General features: G+C 39.9%; 1 protein-coding gene across 1 annotated transcript in view; it reads right to left on the bottom strand.

Moving 5' to 3' along the window:
* Positions 1-20,510, bottom strand: part of SLC35F1 (solute carrier family 35 member F1) — a 177,229-nt gene that overhangs the window by 64,904 nt on the left and 91,815 nt on the right. The window contains exon 3 of the mRNA XM_008691249.2: positions 5,680-5,807. Coding sequence (XP_008689471.2) covers positions 5,680-5,807 — 128 coding nt within the window. The remainder of the gene's footprint in view (positions 1-5,679; positions 5,808-20,510) is intronic.

Raw genomic sequence — 20,510 nt, 5'->3', positions numbered from 1 at the left:
TTTATTTATTTATTTATTTATTTATTTATTTATTTATTTATTTATTATGCCTAGTTAGCCAGCATATAGTACATCATTAGTTTTTGATGTAGTGTTCAACGATTCCTTAGTTTTGTATAACACCCAGTGCTCATCACCACATATGCCCTCCTTAATATTCATCACCCGGTTACCCCATCCCCCCACCCCCCTCCCTTCTGTAACCCTCAGTTTGGTTCCTGGAGTCCAGAGTCTCTCATGGTTCATCTACCCCTCTGATTTCTTCCCCTTCAGTTTTCCCTCCCTTCCCCTGTGGTCCTCTGCACTATTCCTTATGTTCCACATATAAGTGAAACCATATGATAACTGTCTTTCTCTGCTTGACTTATTTCACTTAGCATAATCCCCTCCAGGTTCCATCCATGTCAATGTAAATGATAGGCATTCATCCCTTCTGATGGCTGAGTCATATTCCATTGTGTATATGAACCACATCTTCTTTACTCATTGATCTATTGAAGGACATCTTGGCTCCTTCCACATTTTGGCTATTGTGGACATTGCTGCTGTGAATATTGGGGTGCATGTGCCCCTTCTTTTCGCTACATCTGTATCTTTGGGGTAAATACCCAGTAGTGCATTTGCTGGGTTGTAGGGTAGCTCTATTTTTAACTTTTTGAAAAACCTCCATACTGTTTTCCAGACTGGCTGTACCAACTTGCATTCTCACCAAGACTGTAAGAGGGTTCCCCTTTCTCTACATTCTTGCCAATATTTGTTGTTTCCTGTCTCATTAATTTTTGCCATTCTAAGTGGTGTAAGGTGGTATCTCATTGTGGTTTTGATTTGTATTTCCCTTATGGCTAGTGATGTTGAACATTTTTTCATGTGTCTGTTAGCCACTTGTATGTCTTCTTTGGAGAAGTGTCTGTTCATGTCTTCTGTCCATTTCTTGACTGGATTATTTGTTTTTTGGGCCATTGGATATTCTTTATTGATTTGTCAAAGAATAGTTGACCATAGAGTTGAGGGTCCATTTCTGGGGTCTCTATTCTGTTCCATTGATCTATGTGTCTGTTTTTGTGCCAATACCACTGCTGTCTTGATGATCACAGCTTTGTAACAGAGCTTGAAGGCAGGCATCGTGATGCCCCCAGCTTTGGTTTTCTTTTTCAACATTCCCCCAGTTATTCAGGGTCTTTTCTGGTTCCAAACAAACTTTAGGATTGTTTGTTCCAGCTCTGTGAGAAATGTCAATGATATTTTGATAGGGATTGCACTGAAAGTGTAGATTGCTCTGTGCAGCACAGACATTTTAACAATGTTTATTCCAATCCATGAGCATGGAATGTTCTTCCATCTCTTTGTGTCTTCCTCAATTTCTTTTGTAAGTGTTCTGTAGTTTCTAAAGTATAGATCCTTTACCTCTTTGGCTAGGTTTGTTCCTAGGTATCTTAGGTTTTTTGGTGCTATTGTAAATGGAATCGATTCCTTAATTTCTCTTTCTTCAGTTACATTATTAGTGAATAGAAATGCAACTGATTTCTGTGCATTGATTTTGTATCCTGCCATGTTGCCGAATTGCTATATGAGTTCTAGTCATTTGGGCGTGGAGTCTTTTGGGTTTTCCAAATAAAGTATCATGTCATCTGTGAAGAGAGAGAATTTGACTTCTTCTTTGCCAATCTGAATGCCTTTTATTTCTTTTTGTTGTTTGATCACTGAGGCTAGGACTTCTAGTACTATGCTGAACAATAATGGTGAGAGTGGGCATCTCTGTCGTGTTCCTGACCTTAAGGGAAAAGCTCTCAGTTTTTCCCCATTGAGAATGATATTCACTGTGGGCTTTTCATAGATGGCTTTTATGATAGTGAGGTTATGTTCCCTCTATCCCTATACTTTGAAGAGTTTTAATCAGGAAAGGATGCCATATTTTGTCCAATATTTTTTCTGCATCAATTGAGAGGATTCTCATCTTTTCTTTTATTAATGTGTTCTGTCACGTTGATTGATTTCTGAATGTTGAACCACTCTTGCATCCCAGGAATAAATCCCACCTGGTCATGGTGAATAATCCTTTTAATGTACTGTTGGATCCTATTGGCTAGGATCTTATTGAGTATTTTGGCATTCATGTTCATCAGGGATATTGGTTTGTAATTCTCCTTTTTGATGGGGTCTTTGTCTGGTTTTGGGATCAGGGTAATGCTGTCCTCATAGAAAGAGTTTGGAAGTTTTCCTTCTATTTCTATTTTCTGAAACAGCTTCAGTAGAACAGGTATTATTTCTTCTTTAAATGTTTGGTAGAATTCCCCCGGGAAGCCATCCAGCCCTGAGCTCTTGTTTGTTGGGAGATTTCTGATTACTGCTTCAACTTCCTTACTGGTTATTGGTCTGTTCAGATTGTCTATTTCTTCCTGTTTCAGTCTTGGTAGTTTATAAGTTTCCAGGAATGCATCCATTTCTCCCACTCCTCTTTTAGATTTCAGCTCCACTATCAATTCTTCAGGAAAACCTTCCCCAACTGCCAGTTGAGGTCAGGTTGTTTTGACAACTGTTCTCATAGAACTGTGTTGCTTTCCTTTAGAACATTTATCCCTCATTATAACTATACATCCATTCATTTGCTCATTTGACCAAATGCTGCTTTCCCTATTTGACCAGAAGCCTCATAAGAATACAACTTGTATCTATTTTTGCTCGCATTTTGTTTACCACTAAATAAAATGGCTTGAACGTAGACTTATTCGGTAATTATTTTTTAAGTGACTGGATGAATCAAACTGGAATAATGGCTCTCCAATCACATTCACTGGGTTTTCTGCTCCCACGCTTCTGTCATGCTCTTCATCCCATGTGCAAAGCTATACCCACATTTTATCCTCTCTACATTTATTCTAATCTTATAGACTCATATGAATGGATACTTTCTTGTCTTTGGAAATAAACATCATCTCTGCGTCCTTTGGAAACTGTAGCACTTAGGCATCTGTTCTCTTGCCATACGTGGCGTTGCTATCCATAGATTTTTGCCTTTTATGCTCTTTATCAATTCATAAGTTTCTGGAGGACAAGGCTTATTCATTTCTCTTTACATCACCTGCAGTAACTAGCTCATTTCTTAGAGGCTTATTACTATATTTTCCTTATTGATTAATATGAATAAAAGCTAAACACATAAGCTGAATTAATATTTATAGAAATAAGGAAAAATTATTGGCACTTGTTAGTTCTACTGATTTGCAATGAGTAAACAAAATTAAATTACTAAACAGCAGTACAGACATGGTTCCCAGAGCAAATGCTTTCTGTTCTAACCATTTATTATTATTTAATAGGTTTATTTCTTGTAGGTGCAAACTAATTCTAAAATTGTTAGATTCAACTTGCTTTTTTGACTTTCCACTATTCCTTGCTCAGTGAATTACAACGAACCAACTAATATTCCAGTAGAATTATTATTTTTCTTTCTCACTAAAGAATTAAATACACTTTTTCATAGGATAGAACATTTAAATAGGCACTGAACAGTTAATTTGAGAGAGGTAGCAGGATGGATCAGGATGGTGGGGTATGACATGGGTTGAACTAAATATCTGAAGACCAGGGGACCAGTTGTTGAGAATAAACTGCCACTGTTAAAAAAAAAAAAAAAAAGAAAGGAAAATGGAAAAAAATTTTCAAAAAAGCTTCATAGAACTTAAGAAACCACCAATTAGTTATGACTTTTCAATGCTTAAAAGAAAAAAAACCCCACAAAAGTCAACTATATTTTCAAAGCGGGAAGTCTCCTCATTCTCCCCAGGCTCATTTATAGTTTTTGGCTCTGCTAATGGGCTCAGTTCTGCCACAAAGCTAACATTTGTCTCTTCCTTCTCCCACCATATCTGTAAAGACATTCTGGAGGCCTCTGCATTTAGGTAGAGAACTGCTGGGAATTTCTGTGCCCCCAAATAGTGGAAATCAATGCAACTGAATTAATTTCTTTAAACATTTATTGAGTACCTGGCATGTGCTGGGTTTTCTAGTAGGTACTAAAGATTCAAAGGTGAACAAGAAATCACCCTGGCTATGAAAGTACTCATAGCTGGGTGGAGTAGGTGGGAATATTCAAACATCATTCTTAGGTAAGACAGACTGTGTAGCTAGAACTAACAAAGTGCCATGGGAGCACAGAGGAGAGATATCTGTTTCTGTTGTGGGGCTCGTTGAAGTGAGGGGGAGTGCAGCTGTGTGGAGGAGCTGCAGCTGATTTCCCAGCATCCATCCACCTCTCCTATCCTGCAGTGGGTGACATGGGATTGGTGAGATCAATTCCACCCTGACTCCACGAGTACTGACTGGTGAGCCAGTAACCCTCAAGCAGAGATGGGACCTGCCAGAGGGCATTTAGAAACCCACAGGGACACTTTTAGCTGTTCCAAGGCTGAAAAAGACGCTATTGGCATTTAGTAGACAGGAGCTAGGAATGTTAAATAACCAATGAAGTAGGAAAGGGACCCAAATCATGAAAAATTGTCCCACCCAAAATGCCAGTAGTACTCCTACTGAAAAATATGAGCCTAAACCAATCAGAAATTCCATCCTGTATTGGGCTGGGGAGTCCAAGTTTAAGCCAATTAGCTCACGGCATTCCCCTCTGCCATTGCGGTCCAATCAGAAAAGGGCTCTGGACTTTTCTTCAATGGATGTAGACAAGCATCCTTTCTGTCTCTCATTGGGCATGCAGGAAGAAGCCTGTGGCCCCATCTCATCCCAGCTTAAACAGGTTCCCATTCAATCTACGTAACCTAAACATGTTTAGGTGGTTGGTTTGCTTGCTTGATTCTGAATTTTTGTTATTGCTGTTTCTAAGCAAATTATTTGAATGGCAGGAATGTTGTTGTGGTATCAAGTCTAAGTAAGATATAATATATGTGAATAATATTTTGTTTTCATCCCAGAGCTTTGGAATGACTATAAAATTCATAATATTGCCATAAAAGGGGAAATGAGGGTGAAACAAAATGGTCAAATGTATTACTTATGGTGTAATAAGGCATGCAAGTGCTGTCTGGTGAAAGTTGTGAAAACCTAAGTTTAAACTTGCAATTGTGTGTGTGTGTGTGTGTGTGTGTGTGTGTGTGTGTGTACACATGTGCATAAAAGAAAAAGAGAGGGAGGAAGGGAGGACAGAGGGTTATCTTTATGAATAACACTATTTAGGAATTTGTATCTTGTTCTTTTAGGAAAAATTCTGTCCCTTCAGGTTGCAAAATCTCCTCATTAAATAAAGCTAAAAGAAAAGATTATTAAGCACTGATTACTTAATCAAAGTCCATTAAAATGTTCTAAAATGTTATAAGTTGTGTTTAAAATAGCTCTGTTTTTATGTCTATTAATAACTCTTCTACTGACATAAGATTAGTTGGTAGTATTCATAGCTAGAAAATATTTTCCTACATTGTCAATAGTTACGGTCCATTAAGAACAAAGAGGAGAAAGACATCCAATTACATTTGAATTAAGAAAAATTAATAAGACATAGAAATAAAGCTCAAGTTAATTTTTAAACACCCAATTTCCCTCTTGTCGTAAAACCTAAAGAGGAGTATTTAGATTCCCAAGTGACTAAACTGAAAGTAAACTACACTTGGAAGGACAGAAGAGCCCCCAGTTGAGAAGGACAGAAGGACAGAAGGACAGAAGAGCCCCCAGTACCTGGATACTGGTCAGGGTTGTGTACTGGTAGGCCTTGACCACCAAGTAATTTGCTTCCAGGTCTATGAGTCCCAGGATCATATACTTCCACCATCTTCGTCGTAAAATTGCCAGGAGGTTTTCTTCACCTGTGTTATGAAGGTGAGAAGAAATGGGTTAGGTTCTGAACACATAATAAACTGTATTTAGAAGGATTCTAAATTATTGTTGTACTATATATATATTTTTTACTGTTCCTTAACAAATGTTTAATTAAACAAATTAATTGTGCAAAGATGGACATGTTTTTACTTTGCTAATAGTCTTCACTGTAGACTTTGGCCTTTCAAATTGGTTTTTATGCCAGAATAAGACTAGGTTTTTAGTTCACCATGAAAGGCATTTTCTCAGGAACATTTGAAGAAAAAAATTACGTCATGTAAAAATAAAAGGAAAGGTATGCCAGAAAGGCTGCATAAACACACACAAAGTCCAAATCATTTTAAACTTCAGTATTGCTGTAAAATAGAAAGAAATGAAATGAGGGTAGCGCAACGGACAAAGGCCTATGCTTGCCAGCAGGTCTGCAGTTAGACTCCAAGACGCCATCCCAAGTGCTCGCCCAGCTTTGAATGTTACATGCTTTGAACGTTGTATTTTGGTAGGGTGTGGGTGATGGGAAAAGAAAGGAGGTAGGCGGTCACTCTCAGATGGACAAGGGCCAAAGGACCATGGTCTGAATATTACCCCTAAACTATAATCTTCACCATCTGGCCTCTTCAGGTTATAGCACCAGAACAGATTTTGAATCCCCTAGTTTTTCATCCATATTTTCACATATTTCAAGCCTGAAATAAATCTTATTTCTCAAAGGGAAATCATGATTGTTAATAATCATAGCTCTTTGGAGCCAACCTGTGAGGTCTTCATAGAGGATATGGACTCTGCAGACACTGTAAGGGAATGGTGACTGTATTTATCATGTATTGCTGCATGACAAATTGTCCTAAAACACTGCTGCTTAAAGCAACACACATTTATTATCTCCTAGTTTTGTGGGTCAAGAATCTGGACACAGCTCACCTGAATAGGTCTCTGATGCAAGCTGTCTCAATAAGTTGCAGCCAAGTTGTCAGCCATGGACGTAGTCACATCTGAAGGACTGACTGGGGAGGGATCTGCTTCTAAGCTCACTCAGCATGGCTGTTGGCAGGCCTCAGTCCTTACCAGAAAGGCCTGCCTGAAAACATGGCAGTTGGTTTCACCCAGGACGAGCAATGAAAGGGAGAGAGGGGGGTGGGGGAGAAAGAGAGAGAGGGAGAGGGAAAGTACAGGTTTTTTTGTTTTTAAACTTATTATCAGAAATGGGACTTCTCCCCTATTCTTTTCTTAAAAGGAGGGTCAAGAAGTTCAACCCACACTCAAGGGAGAGAATTTTGTAAGGGTGTGCATACCAGGAGGCAGAGATCACTGGAGGTCATCTTAGAGGTTGGCTACCCAGTGACACACACCTTTAGTACTACAGCTGCGCTTAAGCTGGTCCTCAAGAACCTCAACTGACTCACAGCCTCACCTCTCTGAGCCATTCTCAGAACTTTGAAGTCCTAATTTCTACCACTGGTCTTATTCCAGTGACCACGATATGAGGTGAAGACCTTTTCAACCTTATGGAAACTTGTAAAACAAAGCTTTTCAGCTACATAGAGAATGTCAGAGTATGGGTCATGGCTAGTTGGCAACAAGGAGGGAGAGGTCTCTGGACCTTCGGTAGCTAACCCAGTTTTCAAGTCTCACTTTGGATGCCACACTTCTCACAACCTTTGCTCCAAGTACACTAAAAATCTTTTTGACTCAGTGAATTGCTAATTTCTGTTCATCTTTCAAAATTTAGCTATTCTCTGCCATTTTGTCTGATGCCACTGCCCCCTGAGCAAGGTGTACCCAGGTCTGTATAGTCTTTTCACCTGACTGTGATTACTTAGAAATGGTCTACTCACTAAACTGGGAGTTTGGGGATGGTAAGACCTCAATGGCTTACTCATATATGTATCCATAGCCCTTTGCATACTGACATATAGTGAGGATTAGCTACGTGTTTTGGAATGGACAAATAATTGAACTGAAAAAAGTGTGAAGTGCTATTTCTCTGAGTATGTCAAGAGTCAGCGCTAGAATAGGAGTCACGCTTCTTAGTGTTTTGTACTGAGATTCATAGCTGCTGGATGTGATCCCCAAGGTCATTTCTTTATAGCCAGCTCATTTTGGGAATGTCCTTGCACAGCACTTCTGCCTTTCTTACCTACCTATGCATTTGATCAATCAACACACCTCTCAGGGTTTATCTTGTAAATTAGTGATTTGCAACCTAACTGAGTATTCACATCTTCTTGAGAAATTTTTAAAAATCTCAATGTCTGGGACCAGACACCCCAAATTCTGATGTAATTGGCTTTAGGTGGAGCCTGGGCATTGATCAGATTTATGACTTTCAAATCAGATTTATTTATGATTTATGGTTATCCTCAGGATGACCTGTTCTAGGAATTCCAAAGAGATACAACCACAAAGTAGTGAAGGCTGTCCATACCAAAAAAACCCACATCTGAACATCTGGCCTGAAGCCTGCTTTCCCTGTCTTGTTTCTGGGCTTTTCCTTATGCTGACTCCTCTGCTTGGACTATTATTCCTCCAGTCTCCAAATGAAGGATCAGCATAGACACTACCACCAGGGAGCCTTCCTTGATCTTCCTAGGGCTGGATTTCCCTGTGTTTCTTTTTTTGAGGAAGAAGCAGGCTCATAGCGGAGGAGCCCGATGTGGGACTCGATCCCGGTACGCCGGGATCACGCCCTGAGCCGAAGGCAGACGCTTTAACGACTGCGCTACCCAGGCGCCCCTTCCCTGTGTTTCTTTAACACCCTTTGCTTATCCCACATACAATACTTATCTCACTGTATTGGAATGACCTCTTCCCTTGACCTATTACTCATTAGATTATTAACAGTTTGAAGACAGTGGCATTGCCTTGGTCATCACTTTATCTCTAGGATCCAACAGTACCCGGTGAGTGGTCAATAAATAATACAGAATGTATGAATAAATTTCATGTTTAATAATCTCAGCAATGCTAGATAGATTGAAATTGAGGTACTTAAAATATATCTACTATACACATTCATGTTCCAGACAATGAAAATTGTTTTCCAGTTAGAATGTAGACAACATCTGACACAAAGCTGCGATTCTATAGTCACAGGTCATTGTCCCAGTTAATTTACACAATGAACAGAGAATTGCCAAACTCAGAGCATACCTGCCTCATCTCAATGATGTAAGACTGAAAATCTGGGTCGCGGTGCTGTTTGTTCTACCAATCAATAACATACTCGAAGTGTAATTCATGACATAGATTCAAAGGAATGATTAGCTGCCTTGCTGTTCTGCTCAAAAAGTCTGCAAAGCAAAACACCCTGAATAAATGTTCCACATGGTTCCATTTGAAGCACCAGAAAACATACAACATTCGTGCGCGGCAGAATGATCCAGGAAGGCAAGAGAGCACTTTTGTAATTTTGGCTGAGCAAAAACTCCAGCCCTAGAAAAGACTGCTTGGGGATTTAGCTACATGACTCGCAGTAACACTGACGTACAGTAGGCCATTAAAATTCTTTCTAAAATAATGAAAATGCATTCTCTAAAGCCTTTGTGCCAAACCGCTCCTTAAATCTCATAAAACAGGGCCACCCATAAAAAACACCAGCACAATTGGTGGTACGTTAATGTTTTGAAATTCTTTTTTTTTTTTTTTAATGAACTAGAATGAGTAATAAAATCCAATGGCGGAAACTTTAAAATTACAGTTTGCCATTTACATGCATTCTGTTAATTATTATTTTTATTATCAATATGTTCAAATATAAATAAAAATATTGGAGAATAATATAATAACATAACCTCCAACCTGATTTAATAAATGTTAACATTTTGGCACGTTTGCTTCACAAATGTTTGGGGGTTTTTTTGAGGAAGAAAATGTTAAAGATAAAACCGAAGCTCCTTTTCTGCTCTTGTGAGAGTCCATTCCCTTCCGTCCTTCCTCAATCCCTGTCTTGATACTGTTGTGGATCCTTCATGTTTGTGTTCTTGTTACACACTTTACACGTGTTTGTATCCGAAATAGCATATCACTTCCTTTGATATGTTTTTAAACTTTAAAAGAGAGTTTATTGTGTATACTGTTAGACGTCATTCTTCTAGGTTTTCTTTTTATGTTTAGCATTGTTTTAGAAATGTATCCCTATTGTTTCCTATAGAGCTAACTCATTTATTTTAAACACTGTGTATTATCATAGTTTCTGAATATGCCACAATTTATCCAGTCTCCCAGTAACAGACATCTAAGTTGTTTGCAATTTTTCTCTATTAGGAACAGTGCAGCAAAGAAAGTTACCCTAATTTGAGGTAACAGCATTCTAGCAACAATAACTAGTTCACTAATTAAGAACAGGGAAAAGAAATTACTGACAATCTTGATCACATCATTCATATTGAATTTTACTAAGCACCAACAGCACGATCAATCAAAAGTGTTTCTGAATTTTTGTAACAGATAACTTCTATGATACTTACTCTGTATCAGGCAGTATCTACATGCTTTACAAATATTAATTTACCCAATCCTCATCATAACCCGATATAGCAGACATTGCTATTAACCCTATTTGCAGATGACAAGACCAAGGCCTGAAGGAGTTAAGTAACTTGCCCGAAAGGCCACACAGATAAGCCAGGATCTGAACTCATGACAATCAGGTCCCAGGCTTCATACTCATTAGTACTGTACAATTTTGCCTCCCTGATTTGTTAATTGTGGCATTGTCCTTAGGAGTCACACATTTCTCCTTAAAGGCTCTTTCATGACCTACCTGCCCAGACTCACCCGCTGGGTGCCCCACTGCTAACTCCAGGGTGTGCCCATCACACTGAAGCCCATGTGCATGGCGCCCCCTGGAGCTGCCAGCGCCCCATGACGCCGCTCCTGAAGCAGCTTAGGGATGACCATGTGTCGGACCACCAGCAAGTCAGTACCAAGGATGTGGGGTTTCCCTGCCTAAGTCCATGATAGACTTTCCCTTGTGAAATGTAAAATAAGCTTTAAAACCAATTCTATCGCTTAAGAAACTCTAATGACAAGAATTACTGTTTTATGCTGTACTACTTGCTAAAGCCGCAGGCATAGTAACCATGGTCACCCATGCGTGGGGTGAGGGCAGTGGTGGTGAATACATGCTGAATGAAGGGGGAGAAAACTTCTGTACAGAAACTGAACCACGCTGCACATCCATGGCAGTGCCTGGAAAACAGATCTTTGATTCATGGTGTTCTTGTTCACCCCAGTGGGAGTCTGAGTCAAGAATAATAGTACTGCAAGACCCCACCGGAGGTAAATCCAGCTCATGGAACAAGCAGCTGCGTTGTTCTTGGGACATTTTCATTAAGGGGTTCCATGGGTGGTGTGATCCTTCATGGTGTTCTCATGCAAGAACGGAATCCAGCACACTTTGCACAGAGACTCTGCAGCAAGAGCAAAGTCCCTACGCAGGGGGTGAGACCATTGCATGAACCTCCTTGTCTCACAACTTGGAGCCATCAAGCTGTCTTTCTTTACCAAAACTCTAAAGGCAAGTGTTTAAGTCCTAATCAGTCTAGAAATAAAACAAAACAAAAGACTTTTGGTGGGGGTTTTAATTACTCACCTTTAAAAGCTAAAATTTAGCATTAGAATGTAGAGCTTAAAACAATTTTCTTTAGTGAAAAAAGTGAACAAAATAAATGCACTGATAAGGAAATGAAAATATAAATTGTTCACAAAAAGGACTACAACCAATTACACTTTATAATATGAACCTGAGTGTAAAGATGAAATACAAAAAAGACAGGTAACGAAGATTCAATTTTGTCTGTTATGCTTTCACACATTTTTACTACTAGAAACAGTGAGATTGGGAAGAGCACAACAGACAGTGTTTTGTCCTGGCAGCAAGCAGACTTGGGTTTGAGCACAGACTGCCTTCTGCTACGTGGTACTAAGTTACTTGGTTAATGGCTCTGAACCTTGATCCCTCTGTTACAAAATAGGGCTTATAACACTGTCTCATGGGGCGTTGCAGATTAAAGGTAGTATGAGTAATGTGTATAAGCTAATATCTAATATAAGATATATGCACAAAACGTGATAGCAACGGGTAGGGCTCTGAAAGCCTTGTATCCTTCCGGCCACCATGACACACAGTTATCTATTGCAGTTATCTATGTGCACAGGTTCTTGCTCTGAAAAGTCTCACCAATAGTTCCTCCCTTTTGACTCAAGTAGTGAGTCTACGAGGTGGGTCTTTCCCTTGGGGCTGCTGGTCTGTTCAGCTCCAGGAGGCTGACTTCTCAGAGAAGTCAACGAGAATGGTGCCCTGTGAAGTGGTGTATATGGCAGTCACGCCTGCCCTTTGGGAGGGCAACATAGGGAGGGCACCGGAGCCATTCAGCGGTGGGCTCTAAGCCAGACTCTCCCGGGCACTGGCTGTATGATGTTGTTTTGCAACTTTGTCTCTCTAATTGTCCTCATCTACACGTTGGAGCTACCAGGTGGATCTGCCTTCTTGAGTATTTGTTAGGACTAAACGACATGTTTGTAAAATGCTTTACGTGGTGCCTGGCAAGTAGTTCATGTTATTATTATCTTGATTTTTTATCATAGCTGGTCTTTCCTCATGCCCCGCTTCCTACATAATGTAGTTGTATAGTAAAGATTTTAACCTTGCCTCAAAAGAGGTCTGGTATTTGTGCTAGGCTAACAAGATGATTTAGGGCAGAAGCTGGCCATGCTGAAAAGATCAACAATGTGATTGGCGGGTGGGGGAGCTTTGGGTCACCCTCAGAGACTGGAGATTGAGATCAGCCACCTGGGCAATGAATATGCCTACACAATGGAGCCCCAATCAAAACTCTGAACACAGAAGTTCTAGTGAGTTTCCCTGGTTGGCAATATTTTGTCCATATTCTCACACATTGGTGATGGGAAAGTAACACATCCTGACTCCACAAGGAGAAGACCGTGGAAGCTCTTGACTTGGTACTTCACCTGGACTCTGTTCTATGTGCTTCTTCCCTAGGTTGATTTTTAATCTGTATCCCTTCCTTATAATAACTGTAACCATGACTAGAACAGTTCCAGTGAATTCTGTGAGTCTCAGCAAATTACCGAACCTGAGCATGGTTTTGGGGATACTTCCCACCTATGAACTCGCCATTGGTGTCAGCAGAGGGGGTAGTCCTGCGTGGACCCTAAACTTTCACACTTGGCTTAAACTCTCACAGTTGGTGTGAGGTAAGAGTAGTGTTGGGGCTATGACTCTAAATCCTTGCAGGAGGTTTTCCTCAAACACAACTAAATCTGTCCCTCTCTTGCTCAAGAGCTTGAGTACAAGTTAGGTGTATCTCAGAATAACCAGACCCCAGAATCCTCCAGGTCTGAATTCAAATTAAAACAAACCAACAACTAGTCTCCTTTCCAGATGATGTTAAACAATGTATATGATTATTTGTTATCTTTAAAAAAGAGTGTAAAAAATTTGTGCTTTATACCTAAATTTTCTGTCATTATAAAGAGATCACTTACAATGAGAAATACTGCTCACCAGCTTAAAATGGTTAATGATAGGTTGGCTGTGTGGAGGGGCAAATGCTTTGATTTGAAATTATTCAAAGCAATCATAATAAAACTATGTGCTAATATAAATCTCTTTATTTTCCTGGGTGAGCCTGCTGAGAGGAAAATATATTTGTCCTTTTTAATGACAAGACTGTTTTCCCTTTCTTCATCCCATTTTGTGAAAAGTGACCCCACTTGCCTTTTGGAGGTTTCCTGTAATTGGCTCTGATGTCTCCTGACATTAGCAGATGAATCTGTCAGTGTTATGAATTTTGTTTTGAACAAAGAGCTGTGTAGCAGCTAATGACACATGATGTAAGGGGAAGAGGCCGAAGCGGGCTTGCCAAGCATATTCAAAAGGTAACATGACAGAAGGTGCCAGCCTGGACTCTTGAGGGTTGACCTTGAGCTCTGACACGAGAACATCTGTCATGGTGGACATACAGGTTAGAACCAACATGGGAAATTAGCAAGAGACGTGTCAACAGGCCAGAAACCCTAGTAAAGCAGAAAGCAGATCAGCCTCCTCTCCCCTGGCACCCTCCCACTTCCCAGCCCAACTGCCAAGCACAGATCTACCAAGGCCACTTCTGTTACCTGACATCTATTTTCCAGCGGACACCACTGGTCGGGCACTGGCACCATAGTTTCATTCTCTCATTTACTTGCCACCCTATACTCTAGGTTAAAAGCCTGGAGTCAACAAGACCTGTGTTAAGGTACTGACTCTGCCACTTAACTGGCTGTGTCACCTAGGAAAAGTTTACTCATTCGTAAAATGAGTCAAACACTACTTATTTGAAAATACGCTATACGGATTAAATGAGAAAATATATGTAAAGTGTCTGGCTTCCGGGAAATACTTAGTAAATGATAGCTTTCTTTTTTTTTTTTTTTTAAAGATTTTATTTATTTCTTCGACAGAGAGAGAGACAGCCAGCGAGAGAGGGAACACAAGCAGGGGGAGTGGGAGAGGAAGAAGCAGGCTCATAGAGGAAGAGCCTGACGTGGGGCTCGATCCCAGAACTCCGGGATCACGCCCTGAGCCGAAGGCAGACGCTTAACCGCTGTGCCACCCAGGCGCCCCAAATGATAGCTTTCTTATTAATAGCCTATGAAGAAAGTATTTTTCAGAGCATGAAATTGGATTTAGAAGTTAAGTAATTTGTCTAAGGTCAGTCCTGACTGTTTATTGGAAAGTATTCACTATTTGAAGAATGATGCTTTTTGTTTACATGGTACATTTAATAAAACAGATCAGAAATATTTTTATGTATATGATCTTTCTGAAATTAGTTTCAGTAGAGATAAGGCAGTATTTTCTGAGCAATACAATAATAGTATCAATACTCTGGAAATATCTATATTTACATATATATATATACCTATATTTATATGTTTATTATTTATATGTATTTTTATATATATTCCCACATGAAAATATTAAAGAATATATTTTGGGGATTAAAAAGCTTCCACTATACTAACCTAGTGGCAATGAGCACTATAGTGCCCAGATAACCATCTTAAAATATCATTTTCCATCAAAAGAAATAACGGTTTTTGGAGGAGTGGGTAATTACATATTTGGATCGGAAAATGTAATACAAGTCAAGCCCGGAACATCTTGTCATACAGAAGAGCAAGAAGGCAATCAAACACTACTAGGGTTGTGTCAAAAGGTCACAGAGGCCAACCTGAAGGGTCTTTCATATGAAGATAACAATTGAGATGAATTGAAATGCATCAGATATGTTTAGATCCATAAGTGCATAATAAATCTGAAAGCAACAGCAATGACAATTACCACCAAACAAATAAAAAACACAACCCTAACTGGTCACCATCAGAAGATATTAATAAACCAACTCATTTTGAAAATTGGTAAATAAAGGGAAAAAAAAATCAAGTTTTTGTCCCCTGGAATTCTTACATGAATTATACCACTAAGTAACTAAATAGTAGAGATTCGTCTTTATGGTAATATTCTAACTAACACATGAAAAAGAAATGAGAAAATTAGAATATCATCATTTGTTACCCCATGATGAATTAATAGATGTTGGCCTTGAAGGTCAAGCCACTAACATTACGGAAGAGACAACCCAGCATTATGTTTTATGTGCTTCTTGATGGAAGAACAAAACACTACTTATTGAAAAAAAAAAAAAAGAACCTAAATCTGATCAAGACTCTGGATTCAACCTGCTAATTTAGAGAATACAGAGGTCAGAGAAGCATGTTAAAACATGTGAGAAAGAGTCAATCAGCAAAATGCAGATTGTGAGACCTGGTGTGGCTGGCGACTCAGCTGGGTCGGTCAGATGGCAGCAGCCACAGCAGCGAGGAAGGGTTTGTTAGGAATGCAGGCTTCTAGGCCGACCCCAGACCTACAGACTCAGAATCTGCATTGGATCAGGTGCCGGGGAATTTGTATGCATCACAGTGTGAGAAGCAGTGACTGCGTAAGACATAGGGCAGTTTCGTCAATAAATAAATTGTAGTAAAAAGAAAAGAAGGAAATCTATAGGTTAAAAGAACCTAAGAAAAATATCAAGCACTTGCCAGGTGCAGACCTTATTTGCATCCTGACTCAGATAAACTATAAAAGTACATATGAGACCCCTGGAAATTTGAACGCTGGCAGGATATTTAGAAATATTGTTAATTTTAAATGTGAACAAGGTATCATGGTTATGTTATTTTTAAACTCTCATCTTTTAGAAATATATCTTGAAATAGTTACAGATAAATTGATAAAATGGCTGAGATTTGACTTAAAATCCTACAAGAACGGGAAAGCGCTGAGGATAAGGATAAAATCAGCCTGACCATGATTTGAAATTTATTGAGGTTGCTCTATTGGCACATATGTGTTCATTCTATGATTCTGTCTACTTTTCTGTATGTTTGAAAGTTTTCAGCTTAAGAAAGTTACAAAAAGAAGAGGTTTGACTGTGAACAGGAAGTTTAGCTAATGGAGTGGCCTTGGCCAGAGCAGAGGAATATCAACAGCACCTATGAGTCTGGAGACTTCTTTAAGTATTTTACTGGTGTAGTCACAATTCCTCCTACAGCGTCCTTGACTTGTAGGTGATATTATCCTCTTTAGCTGCCAGAGAACGCCGAAGTTTGAATTCTATTACTTCCATGTCCTCATTTCAGTCTTGGAGGTCGGGCGGAATACTTGGCAACTCTTCCAGCAAAGGTTTTGACAAGTTCTTAATAACTAAAAACCTCTCTAGCTCATCTCCCTGCATCCGGTTTCTGGATGTGCCTTGCCCTTGTGCTAAGGGTCAAGACACTGCCTGTCCTTATTGCTTCATTTACAAATAAAGCTTCTCTTCTATGTTTGGACTCCAAAAACTCTCATAGGGAATCTTTTGTTGGCGCAATGTAGCAACTGTACCGACTACTGAAGCTTCATAAGGCTGCTGGTGGAGAAATCCCTCCCCTCAAGCGGGAAGTGCTGTGTTCCGTTAAGTAGAGAGCATTAAGGGGCGCCTGGGGGGCTCAGTCGGTTGAGCTTCTGACTTAGGCTCGGGCCCTGGTGTCAGGGTCCTGGGACTGAGCCATGTTGGGGGGGTGGGGTGGGGAGGGCTCAGCTCAGCAGGGAGTCTGCTTGTCTCTCTCACTTTGCCCCTGCCCCTGGTTGTGTTCTCTCTCAAATAAGTAAATAAAACTTAAAAAAAAAATACTATTACAGTAATGCCGGCTGACTGCAGTAAAATCTAACTCAATGATAAGAGATGGCATGATTTGAATTGTGACTGCCAAGGACCAGGAGAGGAAAAGATGGCAAATAATAAGCTAACGTCCATCGCAAGTGAAGCCTCCTGCACTGAGTGGCAAATCCATTCTGAGCCACGGATATCACAGTCATTGCAGGCTACAGTGTAGGGAGGTTCCAGAGTATGTTACCAGCCTTAACCACATACAGAGGCCTGCAATAAGTCACTAAACAATGCTAAGATATTTGGGAAGCAAGAAAACAAAACGGCCAGCTTTTCAGTTGTTCACAGGGTTGCAGAAATGTGATGAAATCAGATTTTTGCCATTTGCCCCCCAGCTTTGCCTCATCTGGTTCTTACACATGAGTGTGCATTAGCATGACCTGGAGAGCTTTCCAGACTGCCGATTTCGGGGTTCTACTTCAGAGAGTCTCACTTGGCAGGTCTGGGCTGGGGCTCAGGAATCTGTATTTTAAAAAGTGTCCCAGAGACTGCAATGCTGCTTGTCGCTGATTCCATTACATTTTGGCAACCTTGATTTAAACTAATAAATAAATCGGACTACTCCTCCCTGAGGCGTCTGTGACTTGTTACTTCCTATCATTATAAAGAAAGAGGCAACCAATGAGACTAGCTGGTGACTAGAACCACCCGACGGGGTTGCCCTTAGCACAGGAATAAATCTGGTAGCTGTTCTAGGTCTGTCAGAGCCCAGGGGAGTGGCAGGGCTATTCATGGACAAATGCACTATTATAAGCCTTGCCCCAAATTCTACCTTCTCAAAGAAACTTCCCCGTTTTGACCCACATTGGCTTTTTCTCTGAATTCTTATGGTCCTTACATATCATTCTATTGTTTTGGGAACTTAATCAACCCATCCTGTATTTTTTAAAAGTTACATGGGTGTATTTCTTCTATCCTGAAATAGTTGTAAACTTAGGGAAAGCAAAGTCTCTGTTTTATAGTGCTTTTCTTTTTTAAAGATTTGTTTATTTATTTGAGAGAGAGAGAGCATACAGGTGGGAAGGGCAGGGGGAGAGAGAGAGAGAATCTCAAGCTGACTCCCCACTGAGCACAGAGCCCTGACGTGGGGTTCGATCCCATGACCCTGAGATCATGACCTGAGCTGAAACCAAGCGTCGGAAGCTTAACCGACTGTGCCACTCAGGCTCCTGCTGCACTTTTATGAACGTACGTCATTGTCTGCTTAACAAATATTTCTTGACCTTCTAACACAAACAAATCCTCAAACATATATAATATAGAACCAAAGGCCTCTGTTTTTATCATCTTCTACTACATTTACACATTATATTTGAGGGAGATTTGAACTTTCCTAAATTTTATTCATTCATTTATTATGTATCAACTATGGCGCTAGTGATTCAGCTCACATGCCAATGTTAACAAAACCTAATGACCTAAGATAAAAGTCACAGAAATGCATACCCCCCAGAAAAAGGTCAATTTTACAATATAACAGTTTTTTAAAAAACAGAACAAATACAAACCCTAATGACCCATACTAATTGCCTTTCTTGAAAAAACGGATATGTATTCTTGGATACGTGTCCATTGATAGAATATAAACCTCTGAGAAGTGAAGGACGAGTATCTCTGAAGGGTGTCTGTCTCTGAAACACAGCAGATGGCCCGTGCTGTTAAGAATCTGCCCACACACTCTTATGACTTGAGGTTAATTACTAATGGGAGGTGATCTCTTAGGAACCAAAATTGAACAGAATGTATTCCAGAAGTCAAGGGCTACATAGTAACTTTCAATATGATGTGCCATTTGTCTGTGGGTTTCTTAGGACATAGAGAAAAAGTAGGAGCTTAAAGGTGAATGAAAGAAAACTCTTTAGATTTCTGATTAGGAGTTAAGACAGAAGGTAAGAGGGAGGCATAGGTTAAGATTGGGATTTCTAATGCAAACCTAGAAGACAATTCAAGCTATTCTCCAAAGCAGTCCCATCAACTTTTTTGCCCTCTTCACTTTTTACAGCTTGGATCTAAACCAAATACCAAATTTGAAGTACCCACCTCCACACCCACTAAATCTAACTTCAAATGAAACAAAGTGATCTTCTGTGAAGGTTATGGCTAAAGTCTGAAGGGTGCCTGAAGGTCATGAATATTCACCTAGCTGAGAAATGAAGCTGCTAACCCCTTAACAGGAAGCTTGAATGTGAACAGGCATAGTGTCAAAGGATTTTTAGATACTTCTTTCCCCTGGTCTTCTGGGGGCACCATGCCTGTAAGCACACTTCCTTCCTTCTCCTTGCTTACCTGTTTTCCTAAGAGGTCTCTAACTCTCATTTTTTCCTTGATACCAGAAACTTAGACTCAACAACACTCTGATATAACTGAACCAAAATCCTAGGACTTGCATTCTACTTCAGAATAAAGATGGGGCCATCTGTCCAGTCTGTGGACCTGCTGTCTGAACCACAGACCTGTCCTACAAGCTCCAACCAGGGCAGGAGAAACTGGGCTTCCCTCTTGACATCTCATCATTGCCCCAAGCATGTGGCTGGCCTTAGCAAGTAAACAGATAAATAAATAATGCTTCAAGGAAACAACATAAAGAAACATTTCCAGGAGAGGAAGTTACTAAACTGACCTTGTGGTATCCCGCCAGAGTTTAAATTAAAACTCCTAGTGATGCCACTATTGTATTTTTGAAATTGAGGTTGGGAGAGAAATAAGCAAAAGGGTACAATTTCAGCAAGGAATAATCCAAGTGCTGAGTTAAGATGAAATGATATATTTTTTTCATGATTATTATTTTGTGTGTGTGGCAAAATATACATAACATTTACCATTTTAACCATTTTTAAGCCTGCAGTTCAGTGGAATCAAGCATTCACATTCTTGTGCAACCATCACCACTATGCATCTCCAGAACATTTTCATCATCCCGTTCTGAACCCCGTTAAACTCCTACATCCCGTCTTTTCCAGTCACTGCTAACCATTGTTCTGCTTCCTGTCTCTATGAATTTAACTACTTTAGGCTCTTCATATGAATAGAATCATGCATTTGTGCTTTTGTGCCTGCTTATTTCACCTAGCATAATGTTTTCAAGGTTCATCTATGCTGTAGCAAGTATTAGAACTTCATTCCTCTTGAAGGCTGAGTAATATTCCACTGTGTATACCCCACCTTTTGTTCTATCCATGCATAGGCTGACGGACACTTGGGTTGCTTCCACCTCTTGGCTACTGTGAATAATGTTGCTATGAACACTGGTGTACAGGTATCTGTTTGGGTTCCTACTTTCAATTATTTGGGGTCCATACACAGACATGGAGTTGACGTGATGATCTTTTATAAATTCTGACAGTCATGTGTGAGGTTATAGAATGAATAAAGTTACTATTCTTTTTTTCCCTTGTTTTGGTCCTTCTTGGTAGT

Source organism: Ursus maritimus, unplaced genomic scaffold, assembly GCF_017311325.1.
Source record: "Ursus maritimus isolate PB19 unplaced genomic scaffold, ASM1731132v1 scaffold_13, whole genome shotgun sequence".
Taxonomy (NCBI): Eukaryota; Metazoa; Chordata; class Mammalia; order Carnivora; family Ursidae; genus Ursus; species Ursus maritimus.
The sequence above is the reverse complement of the archived record's forward strand: the minus strand, read 5'-3'. Positions and strand labels throughout refer to the sequence as shown.